At 33.7% G+C, this 26,442-nt stretch overlaps 2 protein-coding genes across 3 annotated transcripts; one reads left to right on the forward strand and one right to left on the reverse strand.

The window, feature by feature from the left end:
- The first annotated feature begins 3,731 nt into the window (after positions 1-3,731).
- On the forward strand, positions 3,732-5,084 carry LOC112523075 (CBL-interacting serine/threonine-protein kinase 20). The gene is made up of 2 exons (XM_025132514.1): positions 3,732-4,572; positions 4,651-5,084. The coding sequence occupies exons 1-2, from the start codon at positions 3,732-3,734 to the stop codon at positions 5,082-5,084; spliced, it is 1,275 nt and encodes a 424-aa protein (XP_024988282.1).
- An 18,991-nt stretch (positions 5,085-24,075) lies between these two features.
- On the reverse strand, positions 24,076-25,882 carry LOC112522981 (CBL-interacting serine/threonine-protein kinase 12-like). Of its 2 annotated transcripts, XM_025132362.1 has the most exons (2): positions 25,448-25,882; positions 24,076-25,363 (listed from the first exon to the last, which is right to left on the reverse strand). In XM_025132362.1, exons 1-2 carry the CDS (start codon positions 25,758-25,760, stop codon positions 24,354-24,356), a joined length of 1,323 nt encoding a protein of 440 aa, XP_024988130.1. In that variant the 5' UTR covers positions 25,761-25,882; the 3' UTR covers positions 24,076-24,353. The 2 variants fall into 2 exon arrangements, with proteins under 2 accessions (XP_024988130.1, XP_024988129.1); XM_025132361.1 differs by having other exon boundaries at positions 24,076-25,882.
- Between the last annotated feature and the right edge of the window lie 560 nt (positions 25,883-26,442).

The raw sequence follows: 26,442 nt of genomic DNA on the forward strand, positions 1-26,442 counted from the left end.
TCATGGTCTTGATGAAGTAATGGCGGGTGAATTAGTAGAATTTGAAGAGGGTACAATAGGCATTGCTCTTAATTTGGAATCAACTAATGTTGGTGTTGTATTAATGGATGATGGTTTGCTGATACAAGAAGGGAGTTCTGATCCTAACCGGATGATTATGAATTACTTTTATTCAATAGAATAGTAAATAAAAGTCATAGAATATTAAACTCGGCAGGAGTAATTTCAAATCACGAATTGACGCGAAATCCAGGCTATTGTCATTCAACAGGGTTATCCATGCAGCCGCCACGGTAGATAGCCAATGTTTCCAATGTGGCGTAATTATGGGCACTGAGTAATCTTCTGTTTATATCCCTCTTACGTAACGGTTATCATTAACGTATCTATTGTAAAAAACACATGGTGAGAGGATGGCGGTGGATATGCTCGCAATGGTAAATACATTAAACTTGCATTCATACTTAGAACTTATAGTACCACGTTATACCTTGAAGCAATTAGAATGCTTATCTCAAGTATATTCATCCAGTGTTGGAGTGGTGCAAATACACCTTTTTGGAAGAAATTCAATGTTTCCCAAGCACGTATGTACTACTAGGCAACCAAAAGCAAGTAGAAGTTCTAATAGTTGACTAATTCAAGCATCAACTCGTAGCAAATAATGTCTCAATCTTCTTCATCTTCACCCCCAAACAAATAGATATTGCCAGGAATCCATAACTTCCATCACCTATTACATCTTCTATATGCATGATGTACAGATGTAATATTGTTGGTCCTGTGAAGTGATGACTTTCACAGGAAAGTAGAAGGAAGGAAGTGGTATTTTCCTGTGATCCTAAACAATCTGAATGTGAGAAATTGCTAACTAAAAGAGAGGGAGAACGAAGGTTCTCTTTCAGATTCGATGAACTAAGGAAGTTCTTCGAAGGATGACGTAATTAATGCCGAAGGATGTTTTTCAAAACGAGTGAGTTGCAATTAATGCCAAGGGTGACCTTTTTATAGCCATCACCATCATTGCAATAAATGCATTATTTGTAACTTTTATGTATGTCTTATTCTAGATGGTTGATCCATGGTTGATCCTGTAAGTATATTTATTTGAAAGTATAAGTAAAAATTCTCTTGTTATAGTCAATAGGACTAAGTCTGAAAGCTGCCTGGACCAAGAGCGCGGATATAGAAGCAAGTACTTGGATACAGAGCTCGGATACAAAACTCGTCACAGAGGGATGAAGACCGAAGACATGCGCACCTAAAAGCCAAGTCCTTGGAACAGAGCTCAACTCCAGACACAAAGTCTCTGCACTATACATGTAGAGCCTATGGATCTCCAACTCTCCCATTGTAACACCCCAAACTTCCACATTTGCATAGAACATGTACTTCATATAAAATAAATACAATTTACATCACAAAAGTCTCACTAGTACAAGAAACTTATATACATAATTTACAATTGAAAAATTCCGAAAGAAAGTTCTTGTACTATCGCATGTGTAACAACATATATCTTCAAAATACATCAATGAACAGGTTGATCTTCAAAACAGCAGATAAGCACATTAGAAAAATAGTTACATTTTTTTCCCTTCCCCTTACTATCCCTAGACCCAGCTGAACCTACAATGCATTTTTTAAAACACAAAATGAAGGTTAGACCAGGAGGTCTAGTGAGATAATCCTTTCTTTGCAATTACAGGGTGAAGATCATCAAAACCTATTAAAATCATTATTGCAAATTTTTAAATATATTTGAACAAAAGTTGCAAATCTGCTTGCTACCCGAAGCATAAAAACAAACAGATACTCTACACACGCTCCATAGAATCCTCGACACTTACTAAGCACAAAACCCTGAAACTCCTCTGGCTCAACAGGCCAAAGCTCTTTTAGCTCTTAAGAACCAGAGCTCTTCTTATACCAAAGTCCCTCCAGTTGTCCAGAGCCTCTGATCTCACAAATCAAAATAAACAATACCAAAATCAACTAGAGGCCCCCTGGACAACCAGAGCCTCTGGTTGGACTAGACCAACATTGTTTGGAAAGAAAAGGATAAATAAGATGTAACCAAAGCCCCTCTAGTTCTTTGCTACATCTGTAAAGGATATTTTAAATAAAAGTTAAATTTATAAAATACAATAAGATTAAGAGTAAAAGATATGGCTTAAACACAGACCTCAGATACAGAGCTCGGACGCACAACTCAGACACATAACATTCATGATACAGAGCATCTGTATAGTACAAACAGAACCTCTGGATCAAAAGATTCCCAAAAATACTTGAAGATTAATGACGGAATATCCTCTTATTAAAGTGTAAACTGTAACCGACCAACAAGGGTTATGAGTCTCATTAAAGATGCATAATATCCGCTCGTGATATTATGGACATTAAAGCGGCAGTTACAAGAAGCAAAAGTATAAATATGGAGATCAAGTTACTCCAAAGGGCTGACTGAACAATTCTTTGCTCTCAAAGAAGCTTTTACCAGTGGAATTTCTATTCAATTTGTTATCCACGACTTACTTTTTAACCACGTTCTATAATAACGACAACGGTTTTATTAAGGACAACAAACTTGTTGATGTCCATAATACATTGACAATAACTACGATTGTCATGGTTTTTACTCTGGACGAATTGTCCATGAAACAATTATTTGGGTCATTTTTTGCTTTTATTTTTGCCTAGAACCTAGGATCAATTTGTAGTTGATCGTTTTTATGATTCAACCTCAAATTGCTTTGTGTGTTTTTATGTAAAAACACAACTTGTTAACAATATTCTAATGATCTTAAGTTTATGTACTTTCAATTGTTGAGTGTCGGCCAATGAAGATTTTCATAAGTAATTAAGATTTACTTCAGACAATATAAACACGGATCAGTGTCCAAACACTATATTCCTATACTATTTGGTGACTACGTAAATTAATATGCATTTTGAAATATTTGAAGAATTTATAACTCTGAAGAAATCAATACCAAAGATACAAAAACATAATACAAATCATTTGTCAATTTGGCAAAAGAATGGTCATGTTTATCCAATTTTACGAATATTTATTTTAAACGATATACACTGTAATTATAAGTGCTTATTTATCATGCCAAAATATTGTGCATGTTTTTATACATAGATTTAAGACTAATTTTTATCAAAATAATAAAGAAAATTCAAATGTATTAAATTCATATATCTGAGATAATTATTAGAAAGTTTGTTCTTCACAACCACATACTCCTCGTTTTCTTCTCACTCCACTAATCTTCACAATTAAGAGTTGTTTGGTTGTACGGAATCTAACAGGCAACAATCACATTCCAAAAAATACCCATCTGTTTCACTAGAAAATGAGTCTTTCTATAGATAGAAACCCTAATTCCAGAATCACTTTTAATGGACCCAATCTCAACCAACCGTTTCCAAATTAGCCACAGAATTCCTCTTGAATATTGATTAATTAGATATGATGCTATGTGTTCTATAATTGATTATATTGCATTAACTTCTTTCCCTGTGCCTCTCTCTCAAGGGGAAATATTTTCATTAGCACCTTTCCAATGTAGATAAGGTCCTAATTGCTTGTAACCCCTTGACCCCCTCCGTTCATGGTTGATGAGCTACCCATGAATTTCTTGTAAATCTTGATATATCTGCTTTGTTTCTAGCGTTTTGGATTTTGATAAATCTAAAAGGGTCGAAATTAAGTTCTAGATATGGAAAACCAGGGGAGAATTTTGATGCAGCGTTACGAGCTAGGAAAATTGCTCGGCCAGGGCACGTTTGCAAAGGTCTACCATGCCCGAAACCTGAAAACCAATAAAAGTGTTGCTGTGAAGGTGATTAGCAAAGAGAAGGTGATGCAGAATGGTTTGATTGACCAAATCAAACGAGAAATCTCTGTGATGAGGCTGGTTAAGCATCCGAATGTGGTTCAACTTTATGAGGTTATGGCTAGCAAGACTAAGATTTATTTTGCCATGGAGTATGTTAATGGCGGCGAGCTTTTTGATAAGGTTGCAAAAGGGAGGTTGAAAGAAGATGCCGCTAGAAAATATTTCCAATCATTGGTCGCAGCCGTCGATTTTTGCCATAGCCGTGGTGTCTACCATCGGGGTCTCAAGCCAGAGAACCTCCTCCTTGACAAATCAGGAAACCTTAAAGTTTCGGATTTTGGATTAAGTGCTTTGGTTGATTCTAAAAGGCAAGATGGTCTTTTGCACACAACGTGCGGAACACCGGCTTATGTAGCTCCTGAGGTTATTCACAACAAAGGTTATGATGGCGAAAAGGCAGATATTTGGTCATGTGGGGTGATCTTGTTTGTTTTGCTTGCTGGTTATCTTCCATTCAGTGATCCTAATTTGATGAGAATGTATAGAAAAATTAGTAAAGCGAACTTCAAATGCCCAAATTGGTTCCCTCCTGAGGTCAAGAAATTGCTTTCAAAAATTCTTGATCCCAATCCTGAGACAAGGATATCGATAGCTAAAATCATGGAAAATCCTTGGTTTCAAAAGGAATTCAAGAAAATTGAGACCTACTATGTGCCACGAAGTATTCTTGATGATGAAAATGTGATCAAATATACAGATAGTCCTAAGTGTAGTAGTACTGATCTTAAACAACTTGAAGAGAGAGCAATTAAAAAAAATTCCTCCAATTTGGGTACTTTGAAGCCTACTAGAATGAACGCATTCGATATCATATCACTTTCCCCAGGGTTCGATCTTTCTGGTTTATTTGAGAACAATGTTCCAAGTAAGAAAACAGAGGCACGTTTCACGACCAAAAAATCAGCATCAGCAATCATGTCGAAACTGGAAGAAATGGCTTCAACGGAGCAGCTTCAGATTGTGAAAACCCTAGACGGGACAGTGACGATGCAAGGGTGCAAAGAGGGGAGAAAGGGGCAGTTGGCCATACGTGCAGAAATATTTGAGGTGACTCCGTCGTTTCACATGGTGGAGATTAAGAAGTTGGGCGGAGACACCATTGAATATGAGAATTATTTCGATCAAGAACTGAAGCCTTCTTTAAAAGACATAATTTGGAAAATGACAGGGTGACCAACAAACGACAGCAACAAGTATCACAGACATTCACGATGAACATATGTTTTGCGTTATTTAAGCCTCTATCCAATAAACACATCTGCATTAGGTTTGTTCGATCGTCCATGCAAATGTATAATTCATATTGAAAACGTTGAAATGCTGATTGAAGTTTCATGGCACGTCTTCCGCTTAGATGATGAGTTAATGCAGTCATACAATCTCTCTGGTTCGAAATTCTCTCGCTGCCTTCATTTAATTACCAAGGATAATTCTTTCTCAATTTAATCTAATATCTCTCTCTCTCTCTCTCTCTCTCTCTCTCTATATATATATATATATATAGGAGTGATCAAATGAAAATCATTCCAATTTGTAAAAACCGTAAAAACTACTCTCATCCCTCGTAATCTTATGAAATTTTTTCATGAAATTGTTTCATATAATACTTTTTTTATGAAGTTGTTTCATATATGGTTATGAAATTGTTTCATATACTACTTAATAAAATTTTAATGAAACTGTTTCATGTATTTCTCTAAAATTAAAATAATGAAGATGATAATATCCATGATTAACATCCTCCACAATAAAAATGATTAATCAACCTCTTATAATTACAAAAATATGAACAAAATGAAAAATTATGATTGGTAGAATAAGGTTTTTACGGTTTTTACAAATTGAGTGGTTTTCATTTGATCGCGATCCCATATATATATATATATATATATATTTTATATACGACGAATTAAATTGACATACACTTTAGCTGCAAACCTCAAGTAAGGCGGGGTTACTACGGATTGTTGTGCAAATTATGGCCATTGGTAATTTAATCTATTTAATTTTTTTTTAATAAACACAACCACAAATATAAACAAATTGTTCAAAGTTTGAATAAAACACAACGATAACAAATATATTGTTCAAAATAAGTTGGATTGGGCTTTGAAGACGATAATGAAGTAATGGGCTAAAGGGTTTTCTTAGGGTTTCATGATAATTAAGAGTAGTTAAGGCGATTGGAATTTGGAGTTTCATCTCACGACAGTAGGATTTTTAATTAAGAATAAAACAAAATTAAAAATTAGAATATTAGATATACTATTAAAAATAAAATAAAATTATATAATATTTTAAATGGGTTGAAAACAGGTTGAAAATTTCAGCCCAACCCAACCCATTTATTTAAACGGGTTAGACGGGTTGACCCATATATTTGAATGGGTTGAAAATCTCAACTCAACCTGCTAATTTTGGGTTGGGTTAGCGGGTTGGTTCATTTTTTGCCACCCCTAGCAATATATATAAATTTGCTACGGATTAGTGACAGAGAAAGAAACACTTGTTTTTTGAATAAATAAAAAAAAGTTCAAGACCTGTCGCAAATCCGCCGCTAAATAATTCAATGAAACTACATTTACAACGGTTTTGCTACGAACCTAATTATATTTTATATTTAAGATATCAAAACATATCTTGATAAAATCTCTAACTAATCCGAAACAAATTGATATAGTTTTGCAACGGATTTTCTACGGACACGGTTACAATTGATATTCAAAAAAATTAAAACTAATTTTGATAAAAATCCGTTGCTAATCCTAGACAAATATATACATATATAGGGTTGGGTTCACGTGAGACCAAGGGTTTTTTGTGAGATTCGTAAGACCAATTTATGTTCATTGATCAACTTTATAAGCTATAATGGTCTAAAGTTGCACGGTGGCAATTTTGTGATTATTGAAAAGTCTCGTGGCAATTTTGTGATTATGAATATTCAAATTGTAGGTCTAATCCAAGGGTTGAGAATTGATCTTACGGATCTCACGAAAAACCTTTGGTCTCACATGATCCCAAGTCCATATATATATATATATATATACATATATATATATATATATGGGGGAAAGATCAAATGTTAACCAACAATTTGTGTTAACTTTGAAAACCATGGCAACCAATCAAATTTCATTTTTCTTGTAGGTTTATGTCATGTTCACATTTTAATTACAAGRGTATTTCAGTAAATTGATTTGATATGTAACTCCCAAACAATTAATAGGGAGTTACAAATCATCAAATCCCAAAAAATATGCATTTATAATATTAATATTTTTATTTTTTTTAATATTGATCTTCAATGTTCATTGTTTTATCAGTATTTAATTCGCATAGAAAACACGGTCATAAAAATTTCCGGTGTCGATCAAGCTAATATGGATAAATGCAATGGAAAATAAATCGAGAACAGTAAGAAGATTAAAATGGTTTATGATGACAATCGGAGTTCAAGGCCGGGAATTGAAAAAATTAACCAAAGCGAATGTCTTGGTAATATTTTTTTATTTTTTTTAGATTCGTTTTAATTGAAATTATGTTCATTACGATGTGTTGTGTTTTTTATAATTCATATTGTATTGATAGTTTTTTTCTTTAATTATTGAAATACGTACCTAATTCACATGTTCAAATTGAAGTACATGCACGACCCATTTTCGTATTGTCATATTACCGACTTTTATGAATCATGAACCATTGTGTTCATGTTACTTTCTATCATATGAACACAAGTGTTATTTTTTAAGCTTGATACCAAATCTTTATATTTGTGTAAGTGTTTGCACCCGGTGTTCATAGCGTTGGNGGTGAACACGATATGAACAAGAGGTGAACACGATATGAACAAGAGGTGAACCTTAAACGGTGTGGATGCAATGCATGTATAAAACTCCAATTGACAAAKGATMGCTTCTGAATGTGTTTATAATGAAGAAACTATTGTTCACAAGCTGTTCATATCGTGTTCATACCTTTTTTCTTTCTTTCGTGTAGCAGTTATTCTTATTATGTTCATATTGTGTTCATAAATGCTATGCAGTCCAAGTTCATATATATGTCAAATTTTTGTTTGTATTTGACACAATGGTTCATATATTTATAGTTGTGTTCATATAGTTCTTACATTAACAAAAATAAATTAACAAAAAAATCATAGAATTTTTTATTTTGTAACTCTCAATTAATTAATGATATGGGAGTTACATAATTTTTTTTTTACCTAAATAACCTTTTCAACTTTGTTCACTTATCTTTATGAAATTTTAAATTTAAAAAAAAAAGTTTTTATCATGATTAATCACAACCGTTTATTGAAAAATTGGATGGCCAAGATCGGTTAACAAAGTTAACACAAAAACTTTGGTTAACATTTGAACTTGATCCTATATATATATATATGCGCTACAGACTAGCTACAAATATTTTTATATTTGATACTTAAAGAAAAAACACAAAATCTTGATAGAATGTGTCGCTAATCCGTGAGAAGTGATGATCGATTTCCCAGATTAGCTATTGATATGTTATATATATGATATGATTACATAATACTATACACATGTTGACAAGGCCAATATAGTTTAGTATCACCCAGTGAAATGTATATGGCCTAATACAAGTCATTAATAACCATTAAAACTCATTAAGGCTCAATATTATTCATTAATAGCTACTGAAACCCATCAATACCAGTATAGTTCATTACCATCTGTTGTAGCCCACAATGCACAATACAGTTTATTAAGAGACACTAAATCTCATTAAGGCCCAAAACAGTTCATTAATAATAACAATGAGCAATGATCCATCAATTGCCCAATAAGTTCAATATCATCCATTATAGCCAATCAAGGCCAAATACAGTTTATTAATTATCGTTGAAAGCCATGAAGGCCCAATACAATTCATTAACAAACATTAAGTCCAATAACGACTTATCAAGACCCAATCAAGTTCAAGGGATACTAAAGTGCATTAAATCCAACAGAGTTCATTAAGAGTCATTTAAACCCATAAATATCCGATAAGGTTTATTAACAATCACTGAGTCATATATGCTTTATCAAGACCTATTATAGCTTATTAAGAGGTGATGAAGCCCATTAAGATCCGATCAAATTTATTTAGAGCCACTAAAGTCCATTAAGGTCCAATATAGTCGATTACCACCCACTAAAAATCAATGAAGGCCTAATGAGGTTTATTATGACTCTTGGAGGCCCAACACAATTCATTAAGAACCACTAAAGCCCATGAAGACCCAATATAGTTCATTTATTGACACTATAACATGTCAAGACCCAATATAGTTCATTAAAAACCACTGAAGCTAATGAATGCCCAATATAATTCATTAAATTCATGAGTTCAATACGACCCATCAGTTACCAATATAGTTTGTTAAAAGCCACTAAAGTCCACCAATACCATACATATACACATAAATACATACTTATATAGACATAAATACTTACATACACACATATAGACATACATACTTACTTTCATACATAAGCATATATAACATGCATACATCCATGTATAAACATACATAGTTACTTGCTTACATGCGTTCATCACATACATACATACATATATGTATACATCCACATACATGCATAGGAGGAATATTATATAAAAACCGTCTAAAAGTTAATAAAACGGCAAAGCCAATAAGTATGTGTTGTTTACAACACATGAATTTGGTTTTTATAGTTTTCAAAGTTTTGGACGGTTTCTCTATGATTTCCCGTCTACATGCATATTGCCACTCCATACATAAATATATCACACATATGTTATATATATATATATATATATATATATATATATATATATATATATATATACATATATATATATATATGCACACAGAATGCATAGAAACATATGTGCTTAATTAAAAACATACATGCTTACATACATATATACTTTTATATAAAAACCATATATTAGTTAAATTTTATAAAAGTAAATATACAAATGCATTTCCTAAGTAAAATATTTATTAAGCGATCATTACTTATTTTAAATTAAAGTTTTATAAAAATCAAATATTAAATTATTGATTAAAATTTCCCAAAAAACATAAAATGCAAGACAGTGGTATTTTGTTTATATTGGGAAAGGTACTTGTAAATGAACATGTCTCCATGTTGGCGGATCACATCAGAAATGATATGTGGACTTCGGCTTCTTAGACAAATTATGTTATAAAGTGAATAGCTAGTAGATATATGAAGTTTTAAAAAAACAGAATATTCGTCTTTTCAACCAAAAGAATAATAAATATATCCATACTTAGGGACCGTTTACCTAAACACTTACCTGGTAAGCGTTTAACGATAAAATTCAACGTTATCGCTTACTTACCTGGTAAGATTTTATACTACCAAAACAAAATCGTATGTAACAACTTACCCAGTAAGCGCTAACCATGGTAAGAGTTGCCGCTATCACTTACCGGGTAAGACTCTCGATCATTGCCTTCGTTGTTACCGGGTAAGATTTTTGGTCTTTGTCATATTCATCCAGTGAGGTAACGTGATTTGGTAAGCGCTTACCATTACCCAAGTAAGCATTTAATTGGTAAATATATCTGATCTTGTAAGGGGGGATTTGAATATGATTATATATGTTGTTTATCTACACTTAGACATTGCTCAACTCAAAAAAAGAAACATCTCCTAAATTGTTTTTATCAGATAAAATGAAGTAAAACCATATGTTAAGATAATAGATTAAAACTATAACACTAAGGCAGATGACTTTAATTCTCCATTCATATTATGTATTATTTTCATTTAACGATATTAAATGTCTGAATTTCTGAAAAACTGGAATTAAATTGATTGTATTGTTAGAGATGCATCGTAAAATCTTATATCCTTATCATGCCATTGATGAGAAAAAAACATAATTGGTACGTGAAATATAAGTTGCCAATTAGGTGAAATAGTCGGCGGATCTTTCTTGAAATCAATAGCTTTTAATCCACTGATCGACATCTCCCAACGTCGATCATCTTCGCTATGCACCCATGGATCATCTTATATATGCTTGGATCTTAAACTTTTAGCTTTCAGATTTAATAAGTGTTTTAGGGGGTGTTTGGCAATTACTGAATAGTTTGATGCAGAATGATTAAGTGGTCAGAATGATTAAGAGGCTCTCATGATATAGTACAAAATGAAATATAATTATTTGGTAATTGTGTACGATGAAATTAGGGCTCTTAATGGTTAAGGGAGATCCAGGTTACAAAACCATTTAGAGGGTTTTAGAACCATTAAGAGCCAGACTTTTTTTTTTGCCAAACAAGATTCACCTCTTAACGATTCAGAGATTGCCTCTTAATGAAATTATTAAGAGGTAAAGAAACAACCTCTTAGATTGAATCGATTCTATTTTTGTATTTCATAATTTTGTTAAGTTTATAAATGGTTCATCCCTAAATTAGATGATGTTAATATTTTATATGTTCATATTTTTGGGGTCATATTATGTTACATTTTGGTCAAGATGATGTTCACCGGTAGATGAATAAATGATGATGTTGATGGATGAGTGGGTGGTGGTTAGAGGTTGTGTGTACAATCAAGTCTACCTTACGAGTTGGTGCTTCTTCTAAATTCTAATTTTCTACTATTTGTAAGTATTACTTTAAATATATTTCATCAATCGAATTATTAGTTAATACATTTCTTTTTTTATGATTAATTTACGTATTAGTATTATTTAACTTGTACTGTAATATATTTTTTTATGAAACAAAATATATGACACATTTATAACTAACTTTTGTATAGAGAGAAAACACATGATACATGTATATTCTCTTTTGTTTCTAATAAGTCCCTCTCTTCTAAACTACAGGAATTTTAAGAATGAATTATGCGTTTAGTTCCTGTGGTTAAATTGGGTTCCTACAATTAAACAATTACGAATTTTGAGCCTTGTGGTTTGCATTTTATTATGTATTTAGTTCATAATCCTAATTCTGTTAACTTGTGGGGAAATTTAGGACTTTGTATATTTTCTCTAATTTTATATAATAAGATTAAACATATAATATATATATATATACATATATATATATATATGCACACAGAGCAACATAATCCAATCAAAGTGTTATAACTAACTATGCTTACCAGCATTTGTTGAAGCAACATGGTGGGGATGAGGACCGGTGAAGATGGTTGTGTAAACTCAAAAGGGAGCTACCGTTGCTTATTTGTCACCGACATTTGAAGAAGGGGTGCTAAAATTAGTTATTTCAGAAACATCATCGTGACATCGTCCCTGAAAACCATCACCTTCAACCCTAACACCAATCATGATTTGACAAAACTCCAATCAAAGAAAATCAATTAATTCAAATTTAACGATACCTATACTAATACCAATCACTCAATCAGCTTTTCCTCACTTCCCTACTCTCCCTCCGTGAATTCTGATCGTATCATAATTTTTCCATGACACTTGAATTCCAACCTCTTCTTCTTGCTCTTTTGTTTTCGTTGATGTAACACCCTAAAATAAAGGCGATATATAATAAATGTTATAAGAGAGACTAGATTAAGTGCACAATGATAACCTTATGTGAGGGTTCATTATTGTCAATAGACAAAAGTTGGAAAATTATTTAAAGATCAAATAATTCCTTAAGAATTATGAAATTCAAATTTTGAATAATTTGTATTATATGGAAAGAAAATATTTGGTGGTGATATAAAAGAAAACCCCATCCTCATTTCTTCATTATTTTTGAAATCAAAGGGAAAAAGGACAGAAAAGAGTTGTGTTTATTCTTGGTGTCTATGAAATGCCATTGAAGAGCAAAGGAGATAATGAGTTGCAAGAGGAGAATTCACTTTGGAGGTACAATTCTAATCCAAACTTGTTATTTTTATGATGGGTTAGTATAACAAAATTTTAGGAATCTTAGTATCATTTTTACATAAGGCTAAGAAGTGAAAAGGAACCCGTGTATAGGTCCTGCTGAAAAGCAACGAAGAGAATCAGAAACATATACAAAGTTCATCAATCTTTCAAGAATCACTTAATTCTCAAAATAAGGTTCTTGACACGTTCGTGTAAAGATCGAGATGTGTACTACAAATATGTTCATAATGTGATTCTGAATTTTAACAGGTCAAAGTCGATGGTCTTTAAACTGATCGAATATTAGACAGAAGCAGTGCATTAAATGTGTATAAATTGATTATAATTACGATTGGCGTGATTCTTGAATAGCTGGGATCAGAAGACATTATCTAAAACTTTTGTTTATATATTGCACTCTAAACCTTCTTCACATGGGATAAATTGTTAGTTTTTGGAGCTCGCTCGGTGTTGAAATAATGACGTTCGGTGTTGAAATAATAATGTTTGGTTTCAGTCAACTTGGACCATGTTATGATGCATACTTAGGTGTGTATGTATGAATGTAGTAGTTAGTGATTGACTTAATAGGTCTGATATGACATCTATGTAATCTCAAATGAAGCATAATTAATCCATAACCAATTTCAAATTATCATATGTTGATTCTCTCTCTCATTGATTTGATGATGATCTTTTTATCATTCGAAATGTATTATTTTGTTATTCAGTTTCATCGATCTTCACTGAGTCTGTTCAGTGATCATTGAGCATGTAATGCAATTCATTCAGAGACCAATATACTTCAAGAAGACAAAACTTACACCACATATCCTTCAGTGATGTCGAATAAAGAAACTGAAGATTAGAAACCAGCAAGTTTGTGATCTGAAGCGGTGTTCAGTGATAACAATCTCGTCTACAAATGTATGAAGTCTGCGCAAGATTCAGCGAACACTGTTGAGACCTTTTAGCGTCATTCCAGTGTTCAGCGATCAAATGATTCTTGTCAAACAAGATTGTTTTTGTCTTGTCATTTACACAGAAAGAACAAACCCATACCTTTCTAAGTATAGTACAGTATAGAGCCACTCCTTTGACTCTAAAAATGCTTACCTACTTTATAAAAGAGGACTGCCCATAAACAACCAAAAAAATTGTATATTGTAGCAAAGGACAACCTTTTCTCTTAAAGCTTGACACGTGCTCTATAGCTTCTAAATTGCATTTAATGCAATGCGTATAAATAGCTGAGTGATTATTCTCTCAGTTATCATCTTCCTCACTAAGAACTTACCCAAGAAATTACTTCTCTCGCTACTATCTGTCTAATGAAAAAGACCCACTTTAACAAGTGAATAGCACATTTCTTCTTACCTTATTTCTTACAGCAAATCTTTTTTTATTGCTATCTGTAATTTTTCTGTGTATCTTAGATTGGTTAGATAGGTTATGTATCCTATCTTTTTCGCAAACAATCTGTAAAATTTGTATTGATCTTCTTTATCAATATATAATTTTAAAAGTGAAAGTTACTATGTTTGTATTAATCCCCCCCACTTCTACAAAATTGTAACCTATAAACTCTTGTAGATCCGACTAGGACCAATAAGTGGTATCAATGCTGTGTTTGATTTTTGTGTTGTATTGTTGTTTTATTGGTGTTTTACTATCTTTCCTTCTCCAGATAATTTATTCCTTTCAAAATGGTTTTGCAAAACACCAGCACCAGCTTTCACGATAATGGCTATTTTGCCAAACCTCATCGGTTCATTAGAGACAATTTCAGTCCCTGGATAAACAGGATGTCTCTTTTCTTGGAAGGTGTGGATCCTGAGATTTCATACTATATAGATAATGGACCTTATGTTCCATCCACTATCTCTCCAGCAGTTCCTGCAACTGCTATGACTGATGCGATTCCTGAACAACAGATTTCAATGCTCCATCATCAATGGAGTGATGAAGACAAGAAGAAGGTGGCTGACACTCATGCAAGGTCTATCATATCCATGGCTCTTCTCAACGAGGTCTATCACTTAGTGATGAAGCCTAATACCTCGAAATTCATGTGGGACACTCTATGTGTTCGATATGAAGGTACTTATGAAGTATAAGAATCGAGGAAGATTAATTTAGTAACACAGAATGAAAGTTTTCTTTGTAGAAAAACTGAATCTTTGTCTGAAGTACATCAACGATTTAATTGTCTTTTTATTGATTTGAGGAGAGTTGGAAAAGGATATTCCAACTCAGAGACACTGACAAAATCCCTTTAATGTTTTCCAGAAGCATGGGATCAATATATCATGTGTCTTAAGATGTCCAATGATACGTCATCCCTTTCTCTCAGTTCTCTTTATGGGATATTGCTTAATCATGAGCAATCCCTTCAGTTGAAGAATAATCTTCTTAAAAAATCCAGGGAAATGAAAAACTATCTGTTAGCTTTGATCTTAGATAGCCCTTTAGCTAATTCTTCTAATTCTCTTATTCCTTCTATTTTCTCTTTGTCTATCACTGATTTAAATCCTTCTAACTCTAAGGGTATGTCAGACGCTGATCTTTCAGAGTTTAATGAGTCGTTGGCCCTTTTAACCAACTCCTTCAAGAGGTTCGCCAGAAAAAGTAACTATCGTAGATCTCTTTTGCTGACCTTAAATGAAAAGCCAAAGTCAAACTCCTTTGACAAGGCTTCAGCGAGCTGCTACAACTGTCAATGCAAAGGTCCCTTTGCAAGTGAATGTAGGTCGAAGAAAACTGCGACGCCATCTTCCAACCTTTCATCCTTCTTCAGGCCTCAGAAGGACAAGTACCTGAAGCTGAAGAAGAAGTACAAGAAGATGAAGAATCTTCAGCGTAAAGGCAAAGGTCTTATCGCTGAAGAGCATGAGTAGGCTGATTCTTCTGAAGAATCATCCTCTAACGAGGAAGACACGACCTATCTCTGTCTAATGGCCAAGGATGTAAAAGATGAACCATCAGAGACATCATTCTCCAATGATCCCTCTTCATCAACCCCTACTCAGGTATGTAATCTGAATGAACCCTCTTCCTCTTCTTCTGATAGCTTATTTGTACTAGATACGCTGACGGTTGACCTTTAAAACGCCCTGAATGAAAAATCCAAAGCTGAAAAGCTTAATCTTGATCTTCAAGAACAATTAGAGAAATATCATTCAAAGATCAAAGAAATGACCTGGATTGAGGAAAATCTTAAGGATCAGATCATTGTAAACCAGATCATAAGCATCGAATGCAAACAGGCTATCGCTGAGCGTGAGCAAGCTATTACTGAACTCAAAGCTGAGAAAACTACCATTAAAGGGTGGTGCAAAGCCTCTGTCAAGACCTCTGAGATCATCAACGCTCACATTACTGCCATGATAAAGAGTGGTCTAGGATTTTCCTATGATCAGGAAGAAAGTGTCACTAAAAAGTCCATGCTGAAGTTTGGTACTTTTGTCTCTTCCATTCCTAACACCTCTTCCTCTCAGTACTATTCCACTGAGACTCCTCTTGAAGGAACTCCTTCGAGTTCAGGACTCATGGATGGTTTTATGGTTTCATCAACGAAAAACTCATATTTCATGGAAAAAAACACATGAATGATGCTTGTTGTCTTTGAAACTTGACGAAAATGAAAAAAATTATAATACTAAGATAATAAATGAAACGGCTACCAAAACTTTATTAATATCACCATACATCTAGTGAAATACTTCAAAGATAATCACCATAAATAAATCCATATGTTCTTTAATTTGTTAAAAGACAATAAAACTCTTTAATTTTAAAAAAAAATCAAAAAAGGAAAAAAAGAAGAAGAAAATATTCTGATTGATTAATTCAAGTTTGGAAGGTTTATATGATATGATGGTTTGCAAAAGATGCTTGCTCCCCCCTATATATATATATACACACACACACACACATACATACATACATACATACATACATACATACATACATACATACATACATACATACATACACAGAGAGAGAGAGAGCGAGGGAAAGATAGTTTTCTATGTTGAGGAATGGCTAATGTCTTCTCATGAAAAAAGAGGAGTTACAATTAAACTCCATTTTCTTTTATCTTCTTATTTAATTCCAACAAATTCTTCTCTATCATTGTTACATCAGCAGGTCAGTACCCTTAATCTTGCATATATATACACCAACATATTAAGAGCAATTGGGGTAAATAACAAATGAAAGAGCAAATGCTAGGTGATATGAAGTTGATCAAAGTTCAAGAGGATAAGTGAAAGAAGAGGGTGTAGAGACATCAGTTAACCCTTTGACTAAATCAAAATCGTGTGCTATTAATGTATGTGAGAGTGAAATTAATAGAGAGGTTGTAAACTTCACTTCTTTCAATGTGTGTTTCAGATAAAAAGAGATACAAGTAGGTGAATGGTAATAGATTGGCCGTGGAAGGTCGGGGGCTATCAACGAGACAGTGAAGGGGGATGTAGTGGGATCACGATGCATCACTTAATTAGTGCTTTGAAGTTATTTTCTAACTAATGGATAAAAAGACTAAAATGCTTTCGAGTTAACAGAGTTTCTTTAACAGAATTGGAATAAGATATATATCGACTGTATCATAAAATGCAAACCATATGGTTCAAATTCACAATTAGGGATGGGAATGGACCCCGACCCGTCGGGTAACCCGGTCCACCCGCCCCGTTCGGGGACGGGGATTCCCCGAAAAATCAGGTCCCGGGGACGGGGACGGGGATCCCTGCTTGGCTCAAGCCGGGGACGGGGCCGGGGATGGGTACAGCACTCCCCGCCCCGCCCCGCCCCGCCCCGTTTTATATATATGTATTGTGGGCTTTGGGCTTTGGCCTGTTAATTGTATTAAGCTAGAGAATGGTCCAGCCCAAGCTAATATTGTATTAGACCTGTTAATAGCCCCAAAATCATTCCCGTCTCCTTCATCGTCTCCTTCATCGTCTCCTTCATCGTCTCCTTCCAACCCAAAATCCCTAATTCCCTATTGACGATACGACGACTCCTTCCTCAGTCCTCAATACGATACGACCCACTCCACTTCGCAAATTCCTTAAACGAATTCGCCATTGATATCATTCCGTCTCTAGGGTTTTCCYTCCTCTGGATTTACTATTTCTGCTTTCAGGTTTTACAGCTCACTCGAGCGATTCTACCAATTTTAGGGTTTCGTAAAAGGTACGTATTTTCTTTCAATATGTTAATTTGTGTTTATAATCTTCAGWGYTTTGATTGATTGGAGTTCGATTCRTGGAAATACTGGTGTTCTTTGATCGATTGTTTTCTTCTCTGAAAAATCAGCAGCTCTGTTTTCARGTTTTATAGTTYGGTCGATCAATTGTCAGTATTTTAGGGCTTGGTTACAGGGAAACRTGCCTTTCAATTGGTTAGTCTTTGCTTCCAGTCTTTGAGTTCTTGATTAACTAAAGTTCAGTTCGTGCAAAAAGGAATGATAGTTATTTGCTTCGAGATCTTTATTCAATATGTTTTGTGAAGTTTTAGTTTTATGTTTTTCCTCCAGAGTTTATCCGTGCTTTCATGTTTTACAGCTCGGTTGAGCAATTATCCAGGTTTTAGAGTTTTTAGGGGGAGTTTTCTGCTTAAGGTGTAGAATCTTCAAGTTTTTGAATGRTTACAGTYAGATTGGGTAAAAACGCATGACAAYTGTGTTCTTCACATCTTCAATTACTTGGAKGATTGCTTGATGATAACCTAACTGTTTAAAGATCAACTATCAGTTTGCGTATACATGAATTAATTCAAAGATCCGATATAGAATAATCGATGCCCTCCTTTCCTCCAAAACCCTTATACCGCGTAACCGACCCAAAAGTATACACTTGTACCATAGCCTACTACAAGTTGACTCTCCCTCTCCCTACACGATCACTTCACTGGTTTTTCTCAGTAGAGGTAGACATTGTCTTCTTTACTTCTCCCTTGATTTGTATTTCCAAATAGATAATATTGTTATAAATTGTTTTCAATAGGCTTCAAAAAAATCTCCGTTTCCCCGTTGGGGACGGGGATGGGGATGTGATCATAATCCCCGGCGGGGACGGGGACGGGGACACATACGGGGGATCGGGGACGGGGACGGGTATTGGGGTCCCCGCCCCATCCCCGCCCCATTACCATCCCTATTCACAATTATTTCTTAAAATACCCCCAATTCATAATTTTTATAAAGCCACATGGACCAAACATGTAATTCATTTTAAATATTAAAAAGAGTATCACTAATGATCATATATTTAATCAAGATACGGCTAAAATAATTACTAATTGAAGATGCAAAATGCCCACTAAATAATAATATCATTCTCACCTTTTTTAAAGTCATGAAATTGACTACAAAAGTAACCACCACCGCTAAACATCCCTTGGATGAAAACTATATGGTATCGTAGTAGTTGAACTTTGGTCGACCAAATATATGAGAATTTAAATAAAGTAAAGTTTTTTTTTCAAATAAAATATCTATATAAACATCAAGATGTTCAAACTCGAACCATGTGTTCAAAAATCACATTAATACCAGATGTTTTTGCCAACTTAATCCAATATAAAAAAAATGGTCATGAATTCTCATCATTCATAAAAATTCGTAGAAAATTATAAAGATATATATAACCAACATGAATCCTTAAAACCCTGTGTTTTGTATTCTTGATAAGAGTAGTCATAGTATCATAACTGCTAATAGTGGAATTTGCCATATCAATGTGTTACTTGTTATGATTTTGATCATACATATTTAAACAAGTTTAGCCATGCAAATAAAGACAACTAAATTAATGTCGATTTTATAACATATATATGTTCCATAAAGCAAGAATGGGCATTGATGCTAGCCTATAAAAGTCATAGCTTTAGTGGGATTTAACGATCATGTAAGACTTTTGACGCTTGGTGTTACTTCAATTATCCACCTTGTCTCATATGATCGACTAGTATCTTTAGTAATTTTAATTCTTTATCTTTTATGAAATTATAACCCATTATAGTAAGGACAAAGAATACGAAAAAGAAAATATGTTTTAGGTGTATCTCTTCTCCATCAGATGTCATCACATCCTTATCCTCTATAGCAACACGGTCAAAGTTACACTTCATGTAACTGTGACCAAACTATAAGAAACCAACATTGATCTCGCATGCTATGTTTTGTATCTCAACTTAGGCATACCAAGCTCCTCGTGGCAAAGCACAGTTGGTTACAAGGTGGTAGTATATTTGCATAGATTAGCAATGATTTGAGTATGACAGTTGCAGTTAGGGGTGTATGCAGGTTGGGTTGGACGGTTTTTGATATTTTTATAACCCAACCCAATTATGGAGGTTTGCAAAATCTCAACTAACCTAACTCATTCAAAAGTATAAACCCAAACCAATCCTTGTGGGTTAGGGTAGGTTGGATTGGGTTGACGGGTTAGTAATACACATACTTCATATGTTCATCTATGCAATGTAAACAGAAATTTATATGAAGAAAGAAAGCAACTTCTACACATTTGTGGTTCCAACTGCTAGGAGCAACTATGCAAGAAAGAATCATACACTAAAGTACATATATCAAACATTGACATCATACAATTGCATGTATGATCACTATGTCTATGCTTTTTCAAAAGAAATCAAGTAAATATCCCAACTCCTACAAGCTCCTCAAGATTGTTGGCCATATATCCCATATAGGTAAAAAAGAATTAAATCAATACAAGACATGATCCATGGTACCGAAGGTTTTTTAAAAGGTATCTAGCAACAACAACAACCGACAGTGTTTCTTGGCGTCCAATAATGCTAGATCCAGTCCTTTCAGTGTACTCGTGTTAAAGGAATACGGGGGTAGAATGGAATTGAGGCGTATTGATGGACTACTAGATAGCTCGTAGAGCGTCCGACCTAGTAGGATTAGTTCGGCGCTATAAGTTAGACTAATATATGTATGTATTTTTTAGGTTGTAAATTATAATCGATGGAAATATTTCATATATATATCACGTTATATTTTATTACAAGACAATATTCAAATTAGTATAATGATTTAATTAATTATCTTGACAAAGCGAATATTACCTTGATAAAACAATTATCAACTTGTAGATGAAAAAATGACAAGATAATATAAAAATAATTATATATTTCTCAACTTTTTTAAAGTTCACAAATTGACTAAACACTCAACAACCACCGCAAATTATATATCTTCTGGATTTTATCGAATTCTTTGTGGACAAAATAAGGTAATCAATTTTACATTATAGATTTAAATTTTAATAATTACAAAACAGTTTACCAGCTTCTTCTTTTTTTTTGTATTTATCAGTTAGTTATATAAATAGTTCAAAAAATTTAGATATTCTAGAAAAATAATTATAAAGTATTTATATTTATCTGCATTAGTTATACAAATTCCAATATGATTGTATTTATGTTTAATCAACTTGTAATCTTGAATTATAAGTAATATTTAAATATCTAATGCTTTATAATAATATAATATATTGCTTAAATGATAGTTAAATATACTATTAAAAAGTTCAAAATTGTCCTTTCACATGGCTTAAATCATAGATCAAACCTTAGACTATAATTTAAACATATAAAACGGTTTATAAAAAATATAAAAAATTTGTATATATGTAATTATGAGATCGAAATCTAGTAAAAATCTAATCTGTGTTTGTCCCGTAGCTAGCCATGATACCATAATTGGAAACGGTGTAGTTTATCATATATGTACCATGCCATAATAGTAATGATTTGAAACACTCAATTATTTGGCCAACACCAACAATATTAATTTTGGTTTTAAACAAAGTTAATAAAAAGTAAAGTTATTCGAATTTTTTATGTATACCATACTCTTAAGTCCCCCCTATATATTGGATTTGTTTGGCTCAGTTTTATTTATATTTGACTTTGACTCTTTTTAGAAATATCAATCCTCTTAACCACAAGGGTGGTATCTGATTGGTTTGAGCTTTGTTCTAAAGGTCAAAAGTGTCGGGAGGTCCCAGGTTCAAATCTAAGGAGAAACAAAAATCCCCTTGTGTCTACGGAGATTCAAATGTTGTGACTCCAGGATACCTGCAAAGCAGGTGGTTGCTCTAGGATTAGTCGGCTCGCAAAGCGGGTTGGATATCCAGGTTAATTAGAAAAAAAAACAATCCTCTTGTTAAGATCGTGTTCACAATTTTTGTATAGAATTTAAGTTGAAAGGCAAGTTTGATTCTATAGAAGAAATTGTGTGAATGTAAATGAACCCGACCCCTCCTACAATTTTCTTCTCATAAAAATATATATCAAACACTTGGATCTAATATTATGATGGTGAAAATATCTTCGACATAGCCAAACATATAGGTTTACGGTTTCGATGGGTTTGAAGATCTTAAATCCTTCACGATGTTGATGTTTTAGAATAGAGAAAAATATGCTTGTCTGTTTTTGCCTTTTATATTTTAATTTTTATGTATTTTTTTTAATTCTTTGTTATTTAATTAATCGCTTAACTTTTGTAAAAAAAAAAAACCAGTGTTAAAAAAACGTGTTGTGTCGTAAGGTACATATCCACCTTTATGATATGAATCATAGCGTTTATGTAAGGTATGGCACAGGACCAAGGTTCAAAATAGCATGAAGCGTGGCGTGGCGGCGATGTCAGACCTCAAACCTTAGGAGCCACAGTGAGGTTGCGGCGTTTTTTAAGGCATGATTTGTATGTTAACAAGTGTTCACCTTGTGTGAATGATTTGTACGTTAATACACACACATATATAGAGAGATATGTATAGAATATTTTTTTTTTTTAAATGCATTAATTTTTATTTAATAAATAACGATAATTATCTCATTAATTATCCTAATAATAGTTTAGGATGGATCCTACAAATTTTAAAATTCTCAAATAATAAAATCTCTATATGTGTGTGTGTGTATATATATATATGTGAATTTAAATTGTTTGATATCATTATAGTCATTGAATAATAAAAGAAAACATGAATTTATATATGTATAATAATATATGTGATATATATACTAATTTGCCGTCTTAATTCACGCCTTGAAAAACGCCGCGTTATCTTTGTGGTTTATAAGGCTTGAGGTTTTGACCTCGCCATCACATCATGACTCACTCTATTTTGAACCTTGGAAAACCATTTGTATTTTAATCTTTATTCACCATATAATTTTTTATATTGTTATGTTAAAATTTATAAATGTGTGCTAAAAAATCAATCATGTTGTAGAGAATCATCATTTCATCATCTTGAGTTATCATATAATTAACATAAATATAAGATGGTTTAATATAAATAGCCGATATCGGTTTCATGTGTGGTGCTAAAATTGTGTCGTTAAAATATCATCTGCAACTTCTTTGTTCATCTAAAGATTCTCGGGCCACCGGTGTTGATGAGGTTGTTACGTAATAAGCACCTAAATAACCCTTCTGAGGTTGAGGTTATTCAGGGGAAAAACTTAATGCACTATCCATCTTCGTGACAGTGACTTTTGGATGGTACGTCTAAATCAACCATCGTACAATAACTATCGACTCCATGTAATTTAGGTCACGAATACAAGAGTATTCGCACTTTACATCTTATCGACCAAAGACTTGCTTACATAAACACCTCTTTTTACTAGAAGTAAAAACTCACGACATACCCTTTTTATGTTAAAGTGTTGAAGCATCAAATAGCCCTGTTATAGTTTTAATCTTTAACCAGATAATTACCATAATATTTTCTTTTTAATCATGTGATAAAAATTTATATGATAAAGAAAATCAAAATACCCTTTAATAAACCACAATCAATTTATGTACATTGCAACGATCATCACTTTTAAGTCTTCAATTTTTTAGGATTTAGAAAAATGAATAAATATTCGAATAGAAATACTGAAGAATAACGATAAAGCGTTGTGATGGTAATTACGTAACATATTATACGTATGAAAATCGAATGCTTACAAAAAAGACCAAACAACACAATTGAATTTTGCAAATTAAAGTACCAAAAATCTATATGATCTTGTTACCTCATCGTTTTGGATCAAAATAGCCTCCAACGAGACAAAAAATCCTTATTACCGTAAAAGAAACATTTGAACATAAGTAGATGAAAAAAACACAATTATACTATTTGACGGAATACAAATAAGAAAGAAATGTTGATGTTTATTAACGAGTTAATTTGTCTCTCAATTAATGTTTCTTAGCATTAGATTGCAAAAACGACATCTTGATTATTCAAAAAGACAACACGAGATTTCTACTTATAGTAAAACAAGTTGCAAAACTCGAGAAAGTAACAATCCAACATACAGATTTGCATGAAAATCCACAAGGGTTATTTAAAGTTTTGATGTACGGGAAGAATAGAACTCGAACATATATTACATAATCGAATCAAGACCCGTCTTTCCCAGAAATTGCCACATTCTACTCAAGTTAAGGTGCACCTTGGTGTAACCATAGTCAAATAGGCCCGAGCCATTTGGCTTGAGTTATTCAGTATCAGAGGGCAAATCGGAGGGTTGGCCACAGACGGACTCCGCCAACATCAGTGTTCGCAGTCCGGGTCTGAGTTCACGATCGAAAAACTCGTTATATTCCTCTTTGTCTCCTGCTTTCTTTTTAACTTCCACCACTCTTATATCGTCCGTTAATTCGAAAATTTCAGCTCCGATCGTCAACGGACCTTTCACGCCTTCCCGTGACCCTTCCAAACTAACCCGGAAATCCTTCTTGCGGACCGTGAAACTGACCACTTTTGCAATCTCCTCGAGCTTCGAAATGATGTTAGGAACCGATGCACCGGATACGAACCGTGACTCCTCTCCTCCATCCTCAAACAGCCCAGATAAACTGAACCCACGAGAGAACGAAATCAAGTCGAATGCATTCAAACTAGCCGGTCTAGGCAGGCTCACGAGCCGCTTTCGGGTATCGATTTCAGTCGGCGATTCAAGGTACGAAGAATGATCAGATGCGTAGTCAATTCCATCTGCTTCAATCTCGCCATCCTTCACACTACAAATCTTATCATCATCAAAATAAAATTTGATATGCCTAAACCCCTTCTTGAACCACCGGTTCTCCATGATCTCCGGGATGGTGATCCTGGTTTCTGGGTTGGTGTGAAGCAAACGTTTTAGCAGCCGGGATAACTCCGGTGAGAACCACCGTGGACACCGGAATTCCCCTTTGTAAATCTTTTTATACATAACCATAACATTCTGATCATTAAATGGTAAATAACCAGCCATTAACACAAACAAAATCACCCCACAAGACCAAATATCAACCTTGGAGGCTTCATACCCTTTTCTTCCTAAAACCTCCGGTGCGACGTACGCTGGCGTCCCACAGAAGGTGTGAAACAAACCATCGCCTCTGATTTGTTCAGAAATGGCACTAAGCCCAAAATCGGAGACCTTCAAATTACCATCTTCATCTAGTAATATGTTCTCAGGCTTTAAATCTCTATGGAAAACACCACGAGCATGACAAAACCCTACAGCAGAAATCAGTTGTTGGAAATAATTTCTAGCGATATCTTCTTTTAATCTACCTTTAGCAACTTTATTGAACAACTCACCGCCTTTAACATATTCCATAACGAAATATATTTTGGCTTTTGTTGCCATTACCTCAAAGAGTTGGACGATGTTTGGGTGGCGGACACGGCGGAGGATGGAGATCTCACGTTTAATATGAGAGATTAAACCGCCTTTCAAGATCTGTTCCTTATCGATGACTTTAATGGCGACAGATTCGTTGGTTTTAACGTTGCGAGCAAGGTAGACTTTGGAGAAGGTGCCATGGCCGAGAAGTTTTCCGATCTCGTAACGGCCAAGGAGGAGAAATTGGCCTTCTTTCCTGGTGGTGGTGGTGGGTGAGTTCGCTGCCATGGCGGAGAAGTTGTTTAAGGGTTGGAGATTTACAAATTGAAACTGTGAATTGGGTTTTCCATTTGGGGGATCTGGGTGGATTTTTGTTGATGATGTTTGTGAGGTGCATAGAAACAGGGGGTTTGTTTGTGTACTGCCAAAGGCTCATACTTTATATAACAAGTATCCTACGTGATACCCAACATGTTCCTTGACTAAATCAAGTATATTTTATGAAAGTCATATTTGTATTCCTTTTAATTTCAGAATTATATCGAATTATGCATTAAAAATATAAAAATTGGATTTTAATTTTGATACGTGTGAAGAGAAAAATACTAGATATAAATAAATTTAGCAATGTATAGGAGTGCAATCAGTCTCCTCCTAATTTTATATATTGTATTGGATTCTAATAAAACCAGTCATTTTTTATAAAGGTTCCGTGTATTTTCCGTATGAAGGTTCAGTTTTTATGTAAATGTTTGGTGTTTTATTGTGATGGTTTGTTTCACTGTGATTTCATGGATCTAACGAAAAATAGATGATCTCATGTGATCCCAAATCTATACATATATGATTGTATTTGATGTTTTTTTATTTAAATAATATTTTATTGCTCGTAACACTAGTTAACCTTTGTATGAACGTATCTATAACTCTACTTTTTAACAAAGAAATAAAAATATATCATATTTCTTTC

Source organism: Cynara cardunculus, assembly GCF_001531365.2.
Source record: "Cynara cardunculus var. scolymus isolate 2C chromosome LG 12, CcrdV1, whole genome shotgun sequence".
Classification (NCBI taxonomy): domain Eukaryota; kingdom Viridiplantae; phylum Streptophyta; class Magnoliopsida; order Asterales; family Asteraceae; genus Cynara; species Cynara cardunculus.